General features: G+C 41.2%; 2 protein-coding genes and 1 non-coding gene across 3 annotated transcripts; 2 read left to right on the plus strand and 1 right to left on the minus strand.

The window, feature by feature from the left end:
• The first annotated feature begins 3,033 nt into the window (after window positions 1-3,033).
• Window positions 3,034-9,511, plus strand: LOC146954879 (uncharacterized). Its single transcript, XM_085718973.1, has one exon. It carries the CDS (start codon window positions 3,630-3,632, stop codon window positions 8,913-8,915), a length of 5,286 nt encoding a protein of 1,761 aa, XP_085575099.1. The 5' UTR covers window positions 3,034-3,629; the 3' UTR covers window positions 8,916-9,511.
• A 138-nt stretch (window positions 9,512-9,649) lies between these two features.
• LOC146954880 (uncharacterized) lies at window positions 9,650-15,026 on the minus strand. The gene is made up of 3 exons (XM_085718987.1): window positions 13,830-15,026; window positions 10,776-11,589; window positions 9,650-10,643 (listed from the first exon to the last, which is right to left on the minus strand). The coding sequence occupies exons 2-3, from the start codon at window positions 11,566-11,568 to the stop codon at window positions 9,826-9,828; spliced, it is 1,611 nt and encodes a 536-aa protein (XP_085575113.1). The 5' UTR covers window positions 11,569-11,589; window positions 13,830-15,026; the 3' UTR covers window positions 9,650-9,825.
• A 6,895-nt stretch (window positions 15,027-21,921) lies between these two features.
• On the plus strand, window positions 21,922-22,028 carry LOC146954881 (small nucleolar RNA R71). The gene has a single exon (XR_015025192.1). It is a non-coding gene; the product is annotated as a small nucleolar RNA R71 (small nucleolar RNA).
• Window positions 22,029-22,371: the final 343 nt, after the last annotated feature.

Here is a 22,371-nt window from a genome sequence, read left to right on the forward strand (position 1 = left end):
GTTCGCCGGATGGTGAAGCTACGTGGGAACTAGAATCAGAGATGTTGAACCAGTATCCGCATTTGTTTCCAAGTAAATTCTAAATTTCGAGGACGAAATTTTTTAAGGGGGGTAGAGTGTAATACCCCGTTCATTAATGTTGTGAACAATATCAGTTAACGATAGAATGCGCGCGTATGAGTTCAGGGGCGAATTTGGAATTTGAGCTTTAGGGGTATTTAAGGACAAAAGGTCCCAAAATATTCATTTGTCTTGCAACTTTCTCTCTCTAGGTTTTTCTTACAAACTTTGCTCTCTTCCCTCTCTAAAAAAACGATGCCCATCCTCCCTTAACCATCATCAACAAGTGATTTTCTTTCAAGCAAGCAAGCAAACATGAAAGGAATGATAAGCTAGTGAAGGAAACAACTTAGTATTCTTGGATGCAAGCTTCTCCTTTTGATCTTTTCATCTTTAGGGTTTTGTTAGAGCTTAAGAATACTTGTGTAATACTTCCTTGGTTCAAGGTGAGTTCTTAGATAGAAAACCTACCTTTGGTTTGAGCTTTCTTAGTGTGTAAGCTATGAATTGTGCTAGTTTTTGCTAGTTGTGCTTATGGTACTCTAAAGCTAATTCATGATGAATATTCATTAAAATTTCCATGGAATATGTTATTTATTGCTCTTGTATGTTACTGGATGTTTTGGTGCGTTGCAGGAACCATTAGGATGTGTTTTGGGTCAAAAATTGCAAAATTGGTACCACAGACCCGAAGAACTGCGCTATTAGCGAAATCTACGCTAATAGCGAAATTCTTCAGGATGAGCCACGCTTCAGGAATGGGAAAGTAATATTTTCATTAAGGGAAGAAACCTAGAGACTCGGCATAGTTTGTCGAGTATAGAATAACATCATAGAGACGATGTATGATAGAATGTGATGCGATTAGATATCTTTTCACTAAGAATGTTTTAACAACATATGAGTGTCGTGTCTCTTGGGATCACACTAGGTTGGTTTCAAGAGGTTTCCATCAGGTGAAACGGGATTAGCCGTAAGGGACCCACACGTCACTTAAGGAGTTCCGTTGGTTTACCTTAGATAGGTTTCCATCGGTTAGATAGGGTTTGCGCTCGGGTTTACTCCACCCCGGGGCTTTCTGTAAAACGAATTCAGATATTGTTATTGTTCAACGCTAACTCCTGACTTAATTATTTTTGGTTATGAAACGACGTTAGATACGTTCAAGCTTATGACTAGAATAGTTAAGGATAGTTTTGTCGGTGACGATCTTAGGTTTTCCCCAAATCGTCCGACTTAGTGATGTGACATATGTATAGACCTCGATACTTAGAGTGTATCTTGGTATAGCGGGCTTAGACTTTTCCCTTAACCGCGATGTCACATTTAGAGATATTAAGCCTATAACAAGTTTTGATGAATTTCTAGACGGGACTAGCATGCACTACCGTCTATGCAAGCATGACCACACACGTATAATCAACCGACAGGTTGTATTCTAGACACGTGGTAACCATAGGTGTTCCCCGAGGTTATCACTAGCTAGGGTTAGATAGAACTCACTGAGGCATTATGTCTCATCTCTCTCCTTATTTGTTCGGGTTCTCAGGTTTCACGTGGTAAAGGTAAAGAAAAGGCTCTGGAGTGATTATGCTTGCAAGGACTTCATCTTGGTGTTAAAGTAGTTGATGCATATGTGTAATTATAGATGTAGTAGCGATGGTTGTATATATAGACTTCTACGACAAATCTCTATGTGGAATAATGTATCATAAGACTTCGGTTGTTGTAGTTGTTGAACTTCTGTCTTGATGACAATGTTGTATTGTAAAAATTAATGTATCCAATATCAGTTTTAATGCACTTTTGATTATTCTAGACACTATCAAAGTGGGCGTTACAGTGACCTTTTTGCAATTTCAGGAAGCTTAATAAAAGTTAACCAAGTATTAACATACGTCATTGTCATCATATTAACATGAGAGAATGATTAAGTATATGTTATGCTCGGGTAGAAGTTAATCCTAAGAATGGGGAAATCCTAGAGCCTCTACTTAGATAGTCGAGAATAAGTATGTTATCTTGTAACCTAATTACATTAGGTATAAGTTATGTATGATCAAGATTATGCACGAAATGATTCACCACTAAACGAGTAGGTTACGAACTTGTGGTGGTCATTCAAGTAAATTTAGGTATAAGTCCTTACATATATGAACAAGACTATAAGTAACATGTAGGTGTCGTGTCTCTTGTGATCCACGCCAGGGGAGATTTCAAGAGGTTCACCATAGGGGGACGGGATACGCTCTGCAAGGTAGGCCTGCACGACACTGAGAGGAGTCCGATGTACCTTAGCTTGGAATTCATCGGTTATGTAAGGGATTGTACTCGAGGTTACTCCACCCAATACACTGCGTAAAATCAACTCAGATAATTGTTTGATACACGCTAACTTTCTAACATAATAAATAATCATGAATCATTCTACGATACGTTTATGTTAGAATATGAAGTATGTACATGCTTATGCAACAGAGTAAGATTATGAAGATATACTGTCAACGATATTAGTACCTCCCCGATCGTCCAGTTCAAGATCATGTTATGAATGGTTTAGGTTTAGGTCTTGATGCATATATCGTATCTTGACGTAACGGTCTTAGGTTTCCATGACCGCCATGACATGTATATTATATGACAAGACTTATAGGTGATGATACGTAGAACCTTATGACGATACTAGTATGCATGATCATCTAGGTAAGCATGCTCCACACACGTATAATCAACCGAATGGTTGTGTTGTAGACACGTGGTAACCGTAGGTTTCCCCGAGGTTGCCTATAGCCTAGGATTAGGTAGAACTCACTGAGACATTATGTCTCATCCCAATCCTATTTTTTTTCAGATAAGCAGGTTGGTTTAGTAAGGTGTAGCAGACACATGGCCGAATGGATAATCAACAAGTGCTTGTTCGTACCCGTTGCAGGATATTCTTATGGATTTCAAAAGTGTATTACTATGTTTTGGATAGTGGACTGGCATGGATAGACCATTCCCTTTGATGGTTCAAGTCAAGACGGCCAGCTCAGCACGACTTCAGTCAACGACGGATTGATTGTTCAAGTCAAGACGGCCAACTCAGCATGACCCCAGCCGGATTGATTGTTCAAGTCAAGACGGCCAGCTCAGCACGACTCCAGCCGGATTGATTGTTCAAGTCAAGATGGCCAGCTCAGCACGGATGATCGACGCATCTCGATTCCACGCGCATGGTACGGATGAGTTGCACTATAGTCCACGCGCGGCCGTACAGAAAACAGGCAACCAATAGAAGGCTCTGGATCACAACTTAATGGGCCTTGAATGATCAGAGAAGGGCCCATTAGGCCAGCACTATAAAAGGGGAACATTTGGATGTTTGATGGGACAGATAACAGAGAGTGAAAACAGTGTATCATTCATTTACTTCTTAAAAGTGCTCTTGAGACTCCACCTAGGACGTCTCACTGAGCAGCTTACCTATTGTAATTAATTTGTTTACATACGTGAACATTTGGCGCCCACCGTGGGGCTACGGTAAAACTTTCCAACGACCTAGCTCCATTTTCAACAAACCTATCGTCATGGTACGACGCGGACAAACCCGGACCTCGTCCGGATCCGAGCTGGAAGACGACGCCAACCCCCAACTAGCCCAGCTGCTCGAGGCAGTGCGTGAGCTTCAAGAGCGGAATGTCGAGCAACAGAGACAAAATGACGAACATCAACGTCTGCAGGCAGAAGCCCTTGCTCGGGAGGCCGAGCTGAAGCAACAACTGGAAGATCGAGAGCGCGAGCTCAGACATCAGATGGAGGCCAGAGAGAGGGAGCTGAGGGAGCAGCTTGAGCTCTTGAGAAACAACGTGACTGGAGCTGAAACCACCAGATTGATGCCTAAAGTGTTCCAACCATTCTCAACGGAAATACAAACGGTGGAAATCCCTCGTCACTTTCGGGAACCCACCATTGACTCGTACGATGGGACGAGTGACCCACATAGTCACGTCTCAACTTTCCAAACGCAGATGTTCATAAGCGGAGCTGATGATGCTTTAAGCTGCAAAATTTTTGCTGGGACCTTGAAGGGTGTAGCACATAAGTGGATAGCAGGGCTGCCTGCCAGATCAATCACAAACTTTGAGGACTTGGCCACTCGTTTCGTTGCCCAATTCGCAGCAAATACCGTGAAGCCTTTCCTACTGGCAGATTTGTTTGACATCCGCCAGCGCCCCACTGAATCCTTGAAGAGCTATCTGGCTCGGTTCAACAACGCCACTCTCATGGTGACGGAGCCGAATGAGGATATTTTTGTTATGGCATTTGAGAAGGGTCTGAACTCTGGAGCTTTTAGTGAAGCTTTGACGTTGCGCAAGGCACATTCCATGAATGAGATTCGGATGAGGGCGGAGAAGCACATTGAAGCCGAGGAGATAACAAGGGAGAAAGGATCTAGAGAGATACGAGGCAGAGACCGGGCTAACGAGGATCGTCGGGAAGGAGTGATGAAAAGGCTGGGGGGAGAAAGGTTCCCAAGAGGTGTCCCACTGGATCGAGGAGGCCGCCCAGAGCGTGAAGTCCCTATCAGAAGGAACCCATGGGAGGAAAATTTCACTCCTCTCAACAAGGGAAGAGCTCAAATACTCAAAGAGGTTATGAACACTCAGATTATCAAGCGACCGCCTCCAAACCCTCGTCCTATGGGGAGTGAAGCAGGGTTGTGGTGTGAATACCATCGCACCCAAGGACACGACACCGACAACTGTCGTACCCTTCGAATGCACATTGAAAAGTTGATACAAGAGGGTCACCTTGGGCGCTACGTTCAAGGAAGGGGTGGAGGCTACCATGACAAAAGGGCTGCTCCTAGTAGAGATTCAAGTCGATCCCCGAAGCGAGGTCGTGGAAAGGAGAAGCTTCATGACAAAGAAGCTGAAGGAGGGCACGAAAGGAACAACAGAGGCACGGTCAACACCATAGCGGGGGGATTTTCTGGAGGGGGATCAACTAGCTCGGCCAGAAGAAGATATTCACGGTCCAACCAATCTTGCAATATGGTGGGAGTGTATGCTTTTAAAGAGCACCCTCAATTAGCTTTTACCTTCAAAGACTTTGAAGGACTGTATCCTCATGACGACGATCCTTTGGTCATCTCCGTATCCACGGCGGGTTTCCAAATTAAACGTACAATTGTGGACACCGGTAGCTCGGCGAATGTGTTGTTTTGGGAAGTATTCAAAAAGCTAGATCTTCCCAAAGAAGTTATGAGGGAGCACCGAGGATCTCTGCTGGGATTCGCGGGAGAATCCGTCGAAATCATTGGATACGTAGACTTACGTACCACATTTGGGGAGGGGGAGAATGCAAAAACTATAGTGGTAAAATATATTGTGGTTGACGCACGATCCTCCTACAATATCATTTTAGGAAGACCAGCGTTGAATGGCTTGGAAGCAGTTACCTCAACCGCACATTTGTGTATGAAGTATCCGTTGGAAAATGGTCGTGTGGGAGTTGTCAGAGGAGATCAAATCGTCGCCAGAAAATGCTATGAGGATAGTTTGAGAAACAAAGGAGCTGAAAGGAGAAAGACACCTGAGGATTTGCGTTGCAACTTTTTGGACCTGGACTTGGACCCAAGAAGTTTTAGCAAGGATGAAGAGGAATGGCATCCAAGGCCGGCAGAGGAGGTGAAGGAAGTACGAGTGGGGGAGGAGCCATGCAAGAGGGTCAGGATCGGCACGAACTTGTCAAAAGAAATGGAGGAGGAGCTGGTATGTACACTAAGGAGGAACTTGGATGTGTTTGCATGGTCAGCCAAAGACATGCCAGGAATAGACCCAAATTTCATATGTCATCGGTTAGCCGTTGATCCAATGGCGAGAGTCGTACAGCAAAGGAAGCGTAAGATGAGTATGGAGAAACAAAATGCAGTACGAGAGGAGACTCACAAACTGGTAAAAGCAGAATTTATTAGAGAGGTGAAGTACCCGACCTGGTTGGCCAACGTGGTGATGGTGAAGAAGCCTTCAGGAAAATGGAGAATGTGCACGGACTACACCGATCTAAACAAGGTGTGTCCCAAGGATGCTTATCCGCTGCCGAGCATAGATCAACTGGTAGATAATGCCTCAGGGTATGACCTTCTCAGTTTCATGGACGCTTATTCGGGCTACAACCAAATTCGAATGCACCCAGAGGATGAAGAAAAGACAGCTTTTATGACAGACAAGGCTAATTACTGTTACAAGGTTATGGCGTTTGGGTTGAGGAACGTCGGAGCAACTTTTCAAAGATTGGTGGATAAAGTCTTCAAGAGTGAGATAGGCAAGACAATCGAGGTGTATGTAGATGACATGGTTGTAAAATCGACAAAAGAAGAGGATCATCAAGGAAGTCTCAACAAGGTATTCGACTTGCTTAGGAGGCACAATATCAAGCTAAATCCGGAAAAATGCTCGTTTGGAGTACAAGCAGGAAAGTTTTTAGGCTTCATGCTAACCAAGAGGGGAATAGAGGTCAATCCGGAAAAGTGCAAGGCCATCATGGATATGAGGAGCCCAGCTGATGCGAAGGAGGTACAAAAGCTAACTGGGAGGATTGCTTCGCTCACAAGGTTCTTGTCATGCTCAGCTGACAAGAACCTACCCTTTTTCCAATTGCTGCGAAAAAATGAAAAGTTTTGCTGGACAGAAGAGTGTGAAGGAGCGTTTCAAAAGCTAAAGGAATTTTTGACAACCCCTCCCATCCTTGTGAAACCTAAGCTAGGCACTCCCTTGATACTCTACCTGGCCGTATCTGAGAATGCATGCAGCTCGGTGTTAGTTCAAGAAGTAGGGAAGGAGCAAAAGCCAGTGTACTTTACCAGCAAAGTACTCCATGGATCGGAAATACGATACCAGAAGATTGAAAAGGTGGCATTAGCTCTAATATCGTCAGCCAGGAAGTTGAGGCCTTACTTTCAAAGTCATACCATAATAGTTCGGACCGATCAACCCGTTCGGCAAGTACTACAAAAGCCGGACCTGGCAGGAAGGATGGTAGCATGGTCGGTAGAGTTGTCTGAGTTCGACATTGCTTTCGAACCAAGGGGAGCAATAAAAGCGCAAGTTCTGGCAGATTTCCTGGTAGAAATGACTACAGAAACAGGAAACATGGAGGCAGCTAAGTGGGTGTTGTCGGTTGACGGTTCATCCAACCTTAAAGGAAGTGGGGCAGGAGTGGCATTGGAAGGACCAGACGGAGTATTGATAGAGCAATCTTTGAGGTTTGAGTTCAAAGCGAGTAACAACCAAGCTGAATATGAAGCTTTGTTGGCTGGAATGCATTTGGCTCTGGAAGTAGGAGTTAAGGAGCTTGAGGCAAAAAGTGACTCCCAGCTAGTCTTCGGACAGGTCACAGGAAACTTCCAGACAAAGGATCCTCAACTCTTGGTGTATCTTGAGAGAGTCAGACACTTAACTCAAAAGTTTGTAAGTTTCAAATTATTACATGTACCTAGAGAGCAGAACAGTAGAGCAGATTTGTTGGCTAAGTTGGCTAGCACTAAGCGACCAGGAAATAATAGATCAGTGATCCAAGAAACTTTGAAGCGACCGAGCATTGAACAAGAGGAATTGCTTTTTCTTACAGAAGATTTCGAGTCATGGATGGGAGATATCATCCGTTATCTAAGGGATGGTCAACTTCCAAGTGAGGAGGAGCAAGCACTTAAGGTAAAAAAAAGATCGTCCAAGTTTGTGGTTATCGCTGATCAACTCTTCAAGAGGGGATTCTCTAGCCCGCTCCTGAAGTGCTTGGCTCCCCAGCAGGCCGAATATGTAACAGCTGAGGTCCATGAAGGGGTATATGGAACTCACATCGGGGGCAGAGCTTTAGCAGCAAAAGTACTTAGAGCAGGATACTATTGGCCGACCATGAAAGAAGATTGGTCCAAGTACGTCAAGAAGTGTGACAAGTGTCAGCGGTTCTCTAACCTCCATCAAGCTCCTCCTGAATATTTAAGCTCAGTGATTTCTCCTTGGCCCTTTTTTAAGTGGGGAGTGGATATCCTAGGTCATTTCCCCTTAGCACAGGGTCAGGTGAAGTTTTTGATTGTGGCAGTGGACTACTTCACGAAGTGGATTGAGGTGGAGCCGGTGGCCACTATTACGGCAGATAGGATCAGGAAGTTTTATTGGAAGAAGATTATATGCAGGTTTGGTCTCCCCGCGGTTTTGGTTACTGACAACGGCACTCAATTTGCTAGCTCATCTGTGGCAAATTTCTGTAAGGAGTGGGGAATACAACTTAATTTTACCTCGGTCGAGCATCCACAATCAAATGGTCAAGCTGAATCAGCAAACAAGGTGATTTTACAAGGTTTAAAGAAAAGATTGGAGGCGGCCAAAGGATTATGGGTAGAGGAGTTACCAATGGTGATGTGGTCATATCACACTACCCCGCACTCATCCACACAGGAAACTCCCTTCAGGATGGTGTATGGATCAGATGCTATGATTCCAATTGAAGTCATGGAACCAAGTGCAAGAGTCCTTTTCACACAGGAAGGAGTGAACGATGGTAACCTACTGAACAACTTGGACTTCCAGGAAGAGGTTCGAGCACGAGCTCAGGTAAAGGAGGAAGCTTGTAAGAGAAGAGCGGCACGGAGGTATGACTCAAAGGTGAGAAGGAGAAGTCTCAAACAAGGGGACTTAGTACTGAGGAAAAAGCCAGGAGGAGAGCAACCAGGAAAATTGCACGCACACTGGGAAGGACCTTTTAGAGTGAAGGACGAGGTGGGAAAAGGAGCTTACCGTTTGGAGCGCCTGGATGGCAAGAAGGTGCCACGCACCTGGAACGCAGCAAACCTTCGTTACTACTTTAGCTAAGGGGAGCAAATCGAGAGAAATGGCCAAGTCTGGTGTTTATTTTATTATGAATAGTCTAGTATGTTAAAGAGCAGAGCTCTAATGAAGGCATTATGCCAACAGCCGTCTAGTATGTTAGAAGTAGAGCTTTACTGTTATTGGATCTTTGTATTGTACTCCTATCTATTTCTTATAATATTGAATCAAGGCCATTTTCCTGCAGGATACACTGAATCTACGTTATAGGGAGAGATCCGTTAGAGACTCTCCTTGACGTCTCAATAAGGGTGGTCGAGTAGAGCCACGCCTTCAAGACCTAAGCGAGTATCGGTATAGACCCGACCCTTAGGCGAATCTACGTTATAGGGAGAGATCCGTTAGAGACTCTCCTTGACGTCTCAATAAGGGTGGTCGAGTAGAGCCACGCCTTCAAGACCTAAGCGAGTATCGGTATAGACCCGACCCTTAGGCAAATCTACGTTATAGGGAGAGATCCGTTAGAGACTCTCCTTGACGTCTCAATAAGGGTGGTCGAGTAGAGCCACGCCTTCAAGACCTAAGCGAGTATCGGTATAGACCCGACCCTTAGGCAAATCTACGTTATAGGGTGAGATCCGTTAGAGACTCTCCTTGACGTCTCAATAAGGGTGGTTGAGCGGAGTCATGCCTTCAAGACCTAAGCGAGTATCGGTCGTGTAGACTTGGACAAATTTACGCGGTAAGAGAAATGCATAGTAAAAGAGAGCATGCTGAAGTACACAACAATAACAAGAGATACCATAGCAATCCGAAGGTTAAATAATACAACATAGTTTGGCCCAAAAGTGACCTAATGCGAATGGCCGAAATGGCCTTACAGGAAAATGAAATAACATAAGTCCGAATACAACACAATAAATATCAGCTATCCACAGACTCCACGACGTCCCCACTAGTCTGGACGGATCTCACCAAGATCAAGGTGGGGAAACCTAGCATGGACCTGGCCAAGAGCTTCACGGAAGCCATTATCATACTCAGTTACTCCCTGGCTTGCAAGTTCGGTGATCCTCATCTGCAGCGCGTCTCGCGCTTCCTGGGCGGCGACTAAAAGAGTTTGAATTTCAGATTTCTCCTTCCTTAAAGTTTGAAACTTCCTATCAGAAGTTCTCAAGTCCGTCTCAGCCTTCTCCAACTCCTTAGTGGCATGATTATACTGACCTTCCAACTCTGCGCACCGTCTCTCAAGTGTATTGACCTTATCTTTCAATGGTTGTACATTCTTGAGCAAATAATCAAACTGGCGACGACAAAGATCCTCGGTGGAGTTAGCTAGAGCACTCGTCCAGAAAGAGTAAGCTCTCATGGCTTGCAGGGACTCAGAGATTCCAAGATGATTCATCCTCGCTGTGTCTGTTGAGGTAGTGGCTTGATTCAAAACCTGGTTAAAAGGAAAATCAACATCCCACAGTGAGGGGTCCGCGGCTCCGGATTTGCCAATCGCTAGCTCGGCATGCCAAGTTCCCAATGGAGGCATGTAAGGAGCGGGCTCCGAAATCTCAGGCTCGGAACGTTCCTCGACGACTTCGGGGGCCACCACCATAGAAGTGTCAGGATGATTTCTTTTGGAGCTCGTCTTGGTTTGAGCGGTGGAACATCCAATGTGCTCGTTTTGTCCAGGGTTGGAGTAGGCAACCCCCTGCACCACAGCTTGTTGAGCCCTAGCAGCACGACGCTCTTCCTTAGTGAGTGGTGCCATCCCGGCTGATCCTGCAAAAAAAAAAAAAAAAAAAAATGTGTTAGCATAATCACGATAATTGATGTGGAGATGCAAACAAGTCTTGTACATATATTAAAAGAGAAAAAGAGGAGTTAGAGGGGTAGGGGAAGAATAATAATTACTCAATAACGAGATTAGGTTCTCGCGGTGGTTCTCATTTCCAAGCACTTTCGATGCCGGGACAGGCGTAGCCTGACGCAATAGCGAGATCAACTGGTCGTCTACATCTGATTTTGGTAGAGTGCTAAGTCTAATTTTAGAACGAGGATTTCCCGTCCAATATAAAGGAAATAGAGGATTTCCAGACTCGTCGTGAAACAATCGGGGATAGTTGGGCCCAGGACGGACGCGGAAGAAGTTCTTTTTAAAAGTGTGTATTCCCTTCCAAGAAGTGTGATAGGGTATGACAAGGCGGCGACCAGAGAAGTTACTCAGGCTCATCCATGAGTTGTTGGTACTTTTTTTTGCTAGGAAAAAGCTAAAGAATACGTAGGCGGACGGAGAAAAACCAACTCCATGGCAAATGACTTCAAAGGAGCGAAGGAAGGACCACGCTCCGGGATGAAGTTGGGTAGGCGCTACATTAAGGATTCGAAGGATCTCACATTGAAAATCAGTAAAGGGCAGACGAACTCCCAATTTTTCAAAGAAGCAATCATATACATAGGTATAGTATTCTGACTTTCGGTTAGACGGAGAATGATAGACAAACTCTCCTTCCACACAAGGGAAGATGTCAAAGAAGCCTTTCCGGGAGGGCTTCGTTAGACGTTCATAAAGTTTAAAGATGCTGTTGTGGTCATCATAGATGGAGGATTGACGGATTTCCTCGGCCGCCGAATCATGCTCACTTTCTTCCGACATGGCTACGGAGGAAGGAGGGTCAGAAGAGCTAGACATGGATTGATCACTCATGAAGGATTGATGCACTAGTTCCTGACACAAACAAACACATGGTTATTATTGGGTGTACGTGGCATATTGCTTGATAGATATATTTATATCATTAAGTAATTTAAAAAAAAAAAAAAAAAAACTTTTGTGCTCTACCCGTCTCCCTCTTCTCCTACCCGTCCCGTCTCTCCTCTCCTACCCGTCCCCACCCCCCTCTAGCCGGCTCCATTCTTTCTATGTTTTATTCTAAGCGACTAGCTATATAATAGTGCCCAACCTACCATGATTACAACATTCACTTCACATGAAAAAGTTACAAGTTTACTACTTCATTAAAGGAAAGACTACAAAGGACGAGTCCCTCTTACTAGTATTGCAACGAAAATGATGATGAAATTGAGATGTTGTTAAGTGCCGAGAAGAAATTAAAGGAACCAAGCAGTCGAAGGAATGATACTGACTAGAACGAAATCAAAAAGAAGGAGGACCGAACCAATCAAAGTAGTGTGGTTTTCATAGCACTAGGGCATTGTTGTGAACCAACGCCATTATTCCATCTTGGTGGGTGGGTGGGTGAGTGAAGTTATAAATGAGAGGGGTAGTTTACTTTTATTTGATGGTGGGTGAATTGGTTTCCAACGGATAAGACAAAGTACTGTGCATACATAAAAAAAAAAAAAAAAAAAAAAAAAAAAAAAAAACCATTACTTAGCTGCTTTCTCTCTTTCCCACCCGTAATCATACTTTGAGATACATATAATTACACAAAGTGTTAATGAGTGTACTATGCAAAAGTGTACCATACAAATTTCTAACATTATTTAAGTTAGAATTTTGTCTCAAACATCACTACCCTCCCACCCGTCCTTTTTCCTCTATCACTCCCTCCTACCCGTCCTTTTCTTCTTCCTACCCGTCCCCACTCCTTCTTCTCTCTTCTCACCAACCCGTCCCCACTCCTCTTCCTACCCGTCTTTCTCTTTCTTTCTCCTGACACAGCAAAAATTAACACTACCACAATCCTTAATACATGCCTTTTCTCTAAAACTCTCTTTTTCTTTTGTTTCTTCTCAGTTCTTCTATTACAAGAAAATTTAACAAATATGAAGAAATATTCAAGGAGCACAAAGTGGACTCATTCCATGGAATGTGAGCAGCTCACTATTATTATGAAATCAATAATATTACAGTCAAATTTTCCATATTATTAGCAACATTAATACTATCACATTATAGTAAGACATCACACAAATTTCTAGCATATGTAGCATGAATAAATTTTCTAGAAACAAAGCTCTACAAGTACACATTCGATGGCGTGGATATCAGCTACAACGATGAGTTACACAATTAGCATCACATGTTCATTTATGGACATACCAGCACAAAGAAAGTCACACCAGTCCCTTCTCTCTTGCTGGCGTGGTCTGTGGGAACAAGTCTTGTAAAACAATAATAAAGGAAAAATAGGATGGTATGATATGTTCCACCTACTTGTTATTGGGAAATGCATCTTCCTTATTGCTATAGTTGTTGCACTACGGGTAGAGCTCATAACAATGTGAATTAAGAATACATGTGACAGGAGTTCAGTGTTACTAGCTACACGTAAATGTAAAGGGGAAGTGCAACTAGCTAGTAGCTACACACATTGCCATATGGTTATATTTAAGATACTTTAACACTAAAGCTAGTACCTTGTTAAAAAATGTGACCTTCCTGTGTCCTTTCACTCCACCCGCCTCCATCCCTCTTCACTCTACCCGTCCATTCCCCTTCACTCCACCCGTCCCGCTCTCTATCTTCCCTATCTCACCAACCCATCCTTCAGTATTAAAGCATAAAAATAAAGAGATGGCTGGTCTGAACGTGATTGAGGGAAAGAAAGGGTATTTCAAAGACAAAGCTAAGACGCATAGAAGATTTACTACCATGTGAGGATGAGAAAAATATGGCAAGTTTCTACAAGTTTATCTAAACATTCTAACCTTATCATGTCATGAGAAATACACAATCAAATATGCAACCAAAGGAAAAATAATGGGATTTAAAGTTGGAATGGGCGAGTTAACTCAGTGAGTTGGGCGGAGTCGAGTTGACTCGCTGAGTTGGATGGGTTTGAGTTCGGTTTGCTGTGGTGCTGTTGGTTTTAAATTTTGTCTCTTTAACCACATCAACATGAGTACAACCACGTTATCATACATACCATATTACAACATCTAGCCATAGAATACATGGTAAACTAGTAACAAGACAAGAATGCAAAGAAGATAAGTTAATACCTCTGAAGGATTGAAGAAGGAGTGGGATTGTGTGAAGCAAGAAAAGAATGAAGTTCCACAACAAAGAGCCAACACTGTAAAAAGGAAAGAGTGAAATGTAGTAGTGTGAAAATGAGGAGGTAAAAGCTAGTATATATGGGGAAGAAAATAACAAAGGGTGTGGTGGGGCTGCTGACAATTATGATGGAAAAGAAGCATTAATGAGACAAGTACAATGATGTGACAATAGATACTAAATGATATAAGTTGGAATCTAACTAGTGTTTATAACTCGGTCACTAATTAGTTACTTGGTGGACGACAGATTGGTATGAGTCGATTGAGAAAAGTGGATCGATCGGGTTAAAGAACAAACGTCTACGCCTTAACAGGTTTGACGCTTGGTGGACTGTGGACTGGGATGGATCGATCAAACAGAGAACAAACGTCTACGCCTTCACAGGCTTGACGCTTGGTGGACTGTGGACTGGTATGGATCGATCAAACAGAGAACAAACGTCTACGCCTTAACAGGCTTGACGCTTGGTGGACTGTGGACTGGGATGGATCGATCAAACAGAGAACAAACGTCTACGCCTTCACAGGCTTGACGCTTGGTGGACTGTGGACTGGTATGGATCGATCAAACAGAGAACAAACGTCTACGCCTTAACAGGCTTGACGCTTGGTGGACTGTGGACTGGCATGGATAGACCATTCCCTTTGATGGTTCAAGTCAAGACGGCCAGCTCAGCACGACTTCAGTCAACGACGGATTGATTGTTCAAGTCAAGACGGCCAACTCAGCATGACCCCAGCCGGATTGATTGTTCAAGTCAAGACGGCCAGCTCAGCACGACTCCAGCCGGATTGATTGTTCAAGTCAAGATGGCCAGCTCAGCACGGATGATCGACGCATCTCGATTCCACGCGCCTGGTACGGATGAGTTGCACTATAGTCCACGCGCGGCCGTACAGAAAACAGGCAACCAATAGAAGGCTCTGGATCACAACTTAATGGGCCTTGAATGATCAGAGAAGGGCCCATTAGGCCAGCACTATAAAAGGGGAACATTTGGATGTTTGATGGGACAGATAACAGAGAGTGAAAACAGTGTATCATTCATTTACTTCTTAAAAGTGCTCTTGAGACTCCACCTAGGACGTCTCACTGAGCAGCTTACCTATTGTAATTAATTTGTTTACATACGTGAACAGATAGATAGTGTTGTATTATTAGATATACGAACGTGAATTGTTGTATATTATATTCATTCGAAGTCTTTATGTTGTAAATTTTAATGTATCCAGTACTAAAGATATTGCACATGCTAAACTTTTTTAGATACGTTTAGTGTGGGCAGTACATATAACATCATTGCTTATAAGGTATGAAAATTGAAATCAATCGTCCTAATTGCATAGATATCTAAATGGTCATATTATAAACCCTTGTTCTAATTTCGATGTTCCTGGTGATGGAAATTTGACCTCAAGCCATGAATCAAATGCCACATCACAAAAGTTCTCCATGTGCTGACAAAACTTATCATAGATTTACGGCATTACAAAAATTCCACACGTCGAAAAATTATTTTACAAGGTTGTCGGTGAACTCTGAATTCAGAAATATTAAAAGTAAAGCTGAAAAATAAATGTGGAAAAAATTGAATGATAAAAGGGTAAAATCGGAATCATTTGAATTTTGTAGGGGTGACAGTATAATTGTAGAGGTACAGGGTATAATTTCCAATTCATACCCTTCTCTTTGCAGGGAAGGTGTTTTCACAAGGCACAAAAGCTAGAGGTTCCATTGGAATCGCAATGCCTCTGCCCCTTAAAGAAAAACCTCAAACGATCGATGATTACAAAATGCCAAAGTCGTAACCGTTGACCAATGCCTATCCCACCTTCAATGGAGGATTCCCTTGCCATCTTTATAGAAGAGGACTCGAACATCCCTCCAAGGCACAATCAATCTATCTCTATACTATTATTTTTTTCTGACATACTGACTTGAGCCCCCCCCCCCCCCCCCCCCCCCCCCCCCCTCAAGACACACACACACACACACTCACACTTTGCAGCTTGAATGGAAACAAGCAGAAAAACCATTTGATTGATCATGTTTTTATTTTGAAAGAGGAAGGAGATGAATGTGTAGAGATCCAAGTATAGAACATGTTTTTAAGGGGGGTGGAATTGATGGTTATTTTGTATATGTAATAAATTCTGTGGTTATTTCTTAAATTGCAATATTCAGTTCTCAAAATTTCTTTTTGCCAGTTTTATCCAAATATTTATGTTCAATGATTTTTTGGAAAAGTGTCTTGTAGATTTGAGCATTCATAAGTCATAAGTAGTTGAAGAAAATATTGGATTCTAAGTAATTGAAATGTTTTTAACTTCAAATATCCGAGGGAAGACCTAATTAATATTTGAACCTCTGTGATTATAATATAAATTCATTACATCATAAGAATTTCTTGATAAATGTCCGCATTATATCTTCCTTATTTTTGTCCTTCTGCAATAAAGCTTCAGGCAGCAATGGTTTTTGCTGGATTACACATATTCTTTTAAAGTTATACTAATTTATCCAATGTTAATATATTATAGAGCTGGATTCTAAATCAGCTGTTGATAGTATCGCAGATAATACTTGAACCCAAACTGAATTTGGTACCAGTATGGATGAATATTGTAGATAGCTTTTGAGTAGTTTACCAAACTTTAGGATAAGTTTTACTCATTGAAAACCAAATTATGTCTAGCATTTCCATGCAAGAGAGGATATTATCAAACACACACTTCGGAATTTATTATTGCGACCATGATCATTTTCTTCATCTTTTTCTTTGTTAAAGTATTTGCAGCAATCTCCCAACACAAGTTCCAACATTACTAAATTACGGATTTCCAAGTCGAGAAACACCGGTCAAAACAATCCACAACAAAGAGTAGAAGGGTCTACAAACAACATATGAAATAGACATTCACAAATAAATAGCTAGGCATCCGGTGGCGATTTGATTCATCTAAAAAGATGATTAACTTAAATATCATTTACTCTTCGATTTTGATAGCTCTACAGTATCCAAAAGATGGTAAAAAAGAGTGGAAGGGTGTGAGTAAAAAAATGAACCAAACAGGAATGCACCCTGCTGCTTGTACAACAAAATAAAATCTCCAGTCATTAGAAAATATCTGGATTGAAAGTCAAGGTTTCTTGAGAACTAAATTTGTTCTCATCCTTCAACACAAACTTTAGATTTCAGAAGTGGTCTCTCTCATGTGTTCTTCAACGTGTGAAAGCAATTCTAGAAGCCTTCCTTTTTGTGAAAACAGTGCCATAATGAGTTACACGAATCTGACACGACGAAGCTCCTTGTTCCCATAAGTTACGTGCATTGCTGAAGGAAAGCTCATCTTTGGAAGACATCCTTGATGCTTCCAATCTGACTAAATTCTTGGCACTTACTTTAACTTGAAATGTAGCACCGGCACTTTAGAGTGAAAGCGTGTCAGTGTCGGTGGATTCAACTTGAAATGTGCGGTTACATTCAATGACATTTATTTTCTCAAACTGGTACTAATATTGATGTGTTTGGTGCCTGTGTCAGTGCTTCATAGAACTGAAAAAGTAAAAATATAATTCAAATCTTGTAATTTCTTAACATACTTGAAGTGAATTCTTCTGGGATCATGTCCACCATTAGGAAGAGACACAAAGATATAATCTGCCCCTGGCTCCAACTGTACCACGGACTCCTTGTCTCTATCCACTTCCTCCACCACTGCATCGGATGCTGCTACTGCTGTCTCTTGCACCTTTTGGGTTTGCTTACCACTCTATCCCGCTACTAAGCTGTGGTCGGATCTGATCTATGTAATAGACCTTAAAACTGAGTAGAATCCTTAAACTGTTTGATTGGATTGATGAAGTAAAATAAGTTTCATAGCTAATGCATAAGCTTGAATGGGTACAATAAAGAAGGAAGAATTAGAGAGAAAATATAGCCAGAGACTTCAAATAGAAAAGAAGATGATTATGACATCACAATTTCTATACCCTTTTTCCTTGGCATTCTCTTATTTATAAGAGTCTACACTCAAATTTCCTATATTGCCCCTTTAAGCTATTTGACTCATTACAATAAGACACTAGTGAAATTGGCACGTAAATTGCAAGGGTATTCAACCCCTTCTAAGTAATTTGAAATTAGTATGAACTGGACCCTGTGTATGAGGGTTTGCATTGATTGTAAGCACCTCAAATCTTCAGTGATATATCATTTATATTTTGCATGTGCAGGAAAAAAATAGACACTTAGATTGACATTAATAGTAAAAAAGTAATGTCAACAAATGTGCAGGCAAATAAGACACTTCATTTAGGAGCTATGCTATATGGCACGACACACCTCACACACGAATACACACGACACATAGAACAACAAGCAATTTGCTCAGTAAAAACAAATATAACAATTCAAATGGCAAGACTCAATTCACATAACACTTAAACAACAACAAATATTCAATGTTGGTACTTATCACGAACAGGTTGGTAAAGTGCAATAGTTAATAAGACAAAACAGAGATGAGACAAAATACACCTTAGACTTGATCATGATTTGGAGAAGTGGGAAGAAATGAGTTGTAATGTGATTTCTCATAAACAAATCAATTACTTAGAAACTAATTGATTCTTGGGAATGGTAGTCCAACGGAGGAGATTAGTATCCAACGTGGACTTAAACAAGGTGATCCTCATGTCCCTTTTTTATTTTTATTGGTTGCAGAAGGTTTTAGTAGATTGATGAGAAACGCGGTGGCCTTGAATTTGTTTGAGAGGTTTCCGATTGGTGATAACGGTTTGGTAGTGTCTCGAAAGTGACGGTGGAGAACCTTTGGACGATGAAGGCGCTTTTGAGAGGTTTCGAAATGGTATCCGGATTGAAAATTAATTTCTTTAAAAGCTCTCTTATAGGAGTAAATATCCCGGGTGATTTGATGAGTCATAGATAGTCTATTTTATTTCTTTATTTAGTTTAGTTTTATTTAAGATTTGATTTGATTTTATTGCATTTTATTTCCTTTTAGAATATTTTACTTTAAATTGTCTTTTATTATATTTTAGGTACGAATATATGGTGGAAGGTGTCTTGGAGCAAAAGAAAGAGGACTGGAGCAAATACAGTACAAGAATACGAAGATACGAGACAAAAATATGTCTCTACCAAGTCAGAAGCTTGGCACGGCCCGTGCCAACATGTGGCACGGCCGTGCCACCCTCCAGGACCACTTTTGCTGCTTTTCTTCAAGCCCAAGTTACTCCGTTGCAGCTTTACTGTTTTGCCCTTATAGTAGCTTAGTTTCTAAGTCAATTGTAAAGCTATAAATAGAGTAGCACTCCATCATAAACATTCATCTTTTGTTCTTGGAATAAAAGTTCACTTTTATATTATTGCTCTTTTATATTACTGTTTTCTCTCTTCTTCCCCCATGTCTACAATGAACGTTAGTGAGTAGACTCTTCTTCGTCTTGGGATTGTTGAATAAGTCTAATGACGTAATCCGGATCAAGCCAAGCCTTAAACCCTAATTATATGTTACATTAATTCCTAATCTAAATTCACCGTTTTAACATGAATTAATTATTATCAAACTGTGGAAGCGAACGCGGAGGGTTTGATAATGATTAATTCATCATCTTAGATATCAATTCATAAAGCGAACGCGGAGCTTTGATATCCGAACAAGTGAATTTAGACAAGGTTTGCGAAACATGAGAATAGTCTAGCAAACCTTGGGACACATAAAGTTTCGATCTTCAAGGATCCCAAAGGCAATCACCCATGAGAATAGGTGTGGTTGTTGGAGGGATACACTCACTGACTTTGAGAGAAGCTGTGATATGCTAAAGAGAAACTTGTCCTTAGAAATTAGGATTAACGCATAATTATAAGTTTAAGGCTTGCTTGTGAAAAGATTCGTTGTTATGATGAACCAATAATCCCAAGGCTCTTTTATTATTATTATTGTTATTTACCTTCAGCAACTAAACCTCCCTTTTTATAATATTTCTTCTTCCCTAATCATTATCTAAAAGTTAATCGAATTCATAACTCCCTAGCGGAACGATACTCTTTTACTACTATTACTTCGATAGACCGTGCACTTGCGGTTTGGCCTATCAAGTTTTGATATACCTAAGCACAGGGTTGTGTTATTCAACAGCCTAATCATATGTTCATCCATTCCTAGTCTATCCATAACATTAATCATCAGAGTACCTGCAAGCATAGATAGTTCTAGAGATTAGAGAATTGTACCTATTTCTTTGCTTGGAATCCTTGATTTGGATCCCATGATTATGAGTTGTTGATTGCTTCTTAGTTGCACCACTTCTGAAGTCTTCAGTCTACTTACCTTTCTTCTTTGATTCCAATTGACCTTAGTTGACTTGGTGTGGATTTTGGGTGAAGGTTAGGGTTTTGTGTGCGAAAGGTTGGTTTAGTGATGGGGTTGGGGTTTAAATAATGTTTTTGAGTTTATTGATGAAGATTGGTGGAGAAATTATGGTTTGGTGAAGTTTGAAGAGAGTTATGGAGGAAGAATGAAAGAGGTTGTTTTGAATAACATAAAAAAATAAATAATTTTTTTTTTTTTCAAAAAAAAAAAAATATTTTTTTTTTTTTTTGGTTGAAAGGTTGGCACGGCCGTGCCAACATTAGCACGGGCCGTGCCAAGCTTCTGTAAAAAGAGGGAAGAATTTTTTTATTTTTTTTTGGTTTGGTTTCTGGTCAATGACTTCAACTTTCTTTCCCCTTTTTGCATCATATTTGGACAAATACCTACAAAACAAATTAAAATAACACAAAACAAAAATAACAGCAATAAAATTCATGGGTTGCCTCCCACGAAGCGCTCGTTTAGAGTCATTAGCTTGACGGTTAGAAAGTGGTTTAACTATCCTATACCCAATCGTTCAGAAAGGGACAATGGCATCAAACTAACATTCTCTCCCAAATCACACATGGTTTTCTCAAAGGTTTTAGATCCTATGACACAAGGTAGGGAAAAACTTCCTAGATTTTTAAGATTAGGTGACAATTTGTTTGGAAGTATTTTAATAAGATTCATAAACTGCTCATCTAACTTGGACTCATCAAACCCTTGTGTTAATGGAATTTCAGGCTCATGAGATGGTGAAACAAATGGCTTGTCATTCTCTCCTATAGCTTTCTCACTTTGAGGCTCATCACTTCCTAGCTCTCCTTCATTGTTCTTAATTTTCACAACGGGGTCCTCTAATTGGTTACCATCCCTAATAATAGCACTCATATGGTCTTTGGGGTTGGTTTCGGTTTGTCCTAGAAGGACTTCAGAGGTTTGAGAGGGAGTAGCCACCTGTTGGGGTACTTGAGAAGTCTGAGTTTCTATCATCTTACTGTGAGTAACTATGGAGTCTGATGTATGTTTGCCAATAGAGTCCTTCAAAAATTCAGTTTGATTTTTAAGCTCTTGGAGCTGCTCGGATTGATTTATACAATAATTTTCTAAAAAAAGTTCCAAGCTGGATTTTTGAGGGACTCTTTGGTTGTTTGCATAACTAGGTGGTGTTCTTTGTTGTCCAAAAAGATTTTGACGGTTTTGAAAAAAAATTTGGTTGTTTCTACACCCTTGATTATATTGAGCATAGTTTACTTGCTCAGGACTCCTAACAACACTACCTAGTTGGCAACCAATGCCAATATGGCCGAATTCACCACAAATTTCACAAAAAGGAGATGCAGAAGAAGAAGAAGAAGAAGAGATGGCACTAACATTTATTTTTTCAAATTTTTGGGTTAATGCATCAATCTTAACGACAAGGTGATCATAGTTAGAAACTTCATACATACCTGCCTCCTTTTTGGAGGGTGAAGATTTAGTGATGGCTCTCTCGTTGGTCCACTTGTAATGATTTTGAGCCATGTCTTCAATCAAGGAGTATGCTTCTGTGTAATTCTTGTTCATTAAAGCTCCACCTGCAGCTGCATCAACATAAATTTTTGTGGTATACAAAAGACCATTATAAAAAATGTGAATAATAAGCCAATTCTTTAAACCATGATGGGGACAAAGTCTAAGCATTTCTTTGAAACGCTCCCACGCATCGTAAAGAGATTCTCCATCTTTTTGAGTGAATTGTGTGATTTGAATCCTTAATTGGACGGTTTTAGCATAGGGAAAGAATCGGGCAAGAAAAACTTGCTTCATTTGTTGCCATGAAAAGATAGAACCAATTTCCAATGAATGAAACCAAGCACTAGCTCTACCCCCTAAGGAGAAAGGAAAGAGGTGCAGCCTTACGGCCTCTTGGTTTGCATTCAAGGTTCCACTGAGTCTTAAAAAGGTTGAAATATGAAAATTCGGATCCTCAGTGGGTGATCCGAAAAATTGATTTTGCTGCACTAAGTGAACAAGTGCAGGTTCTATTTCAAAATTGTCCTCAACCGTTGGGTACACAATAGCATCATATGACTCATTTGAAGATGGGATTGCATACTCTTTG

The sequence above is a fragment of the Medicago sativa genome, chromosome 1, assembly GCF_051527215.1.
Source record: "Medicago sativa cultivar Bolivia chromosome 1, Bolivia_mono, whole genome shotgun sequence".
Lineage (NCBI taxonomy): Eukaryota > Viridiplantae > Streptophyta > Magnoliopsida > Fabales > Fabaceae > Medicago > Medicago sativa.

Bases quoted from the DNA above. Each gene is read 5' to 3' on its own strand.
- LOC146954879 (XM_085718973.1), top strand. From the start codon at position 3,630: ATGGTACGACGCGGACAAACCCGGACCTCGTCCGGATCCGAGCTGGAA.
- LOC146954880 (XM_085718987.1), bottom strand. From the start codon at position 11,568: ATGAGTGATCAATCCATGTCTAGCTCTTCTGACCCTCCTTCCTCCGTA. The intron at 10,644-10,775 runs GTAATTATTATT...TTTTTTTTGCAG, and splicing joins GAACCTAATCTCGTTATTGA to GATCAGCCGGGATGGCACCA.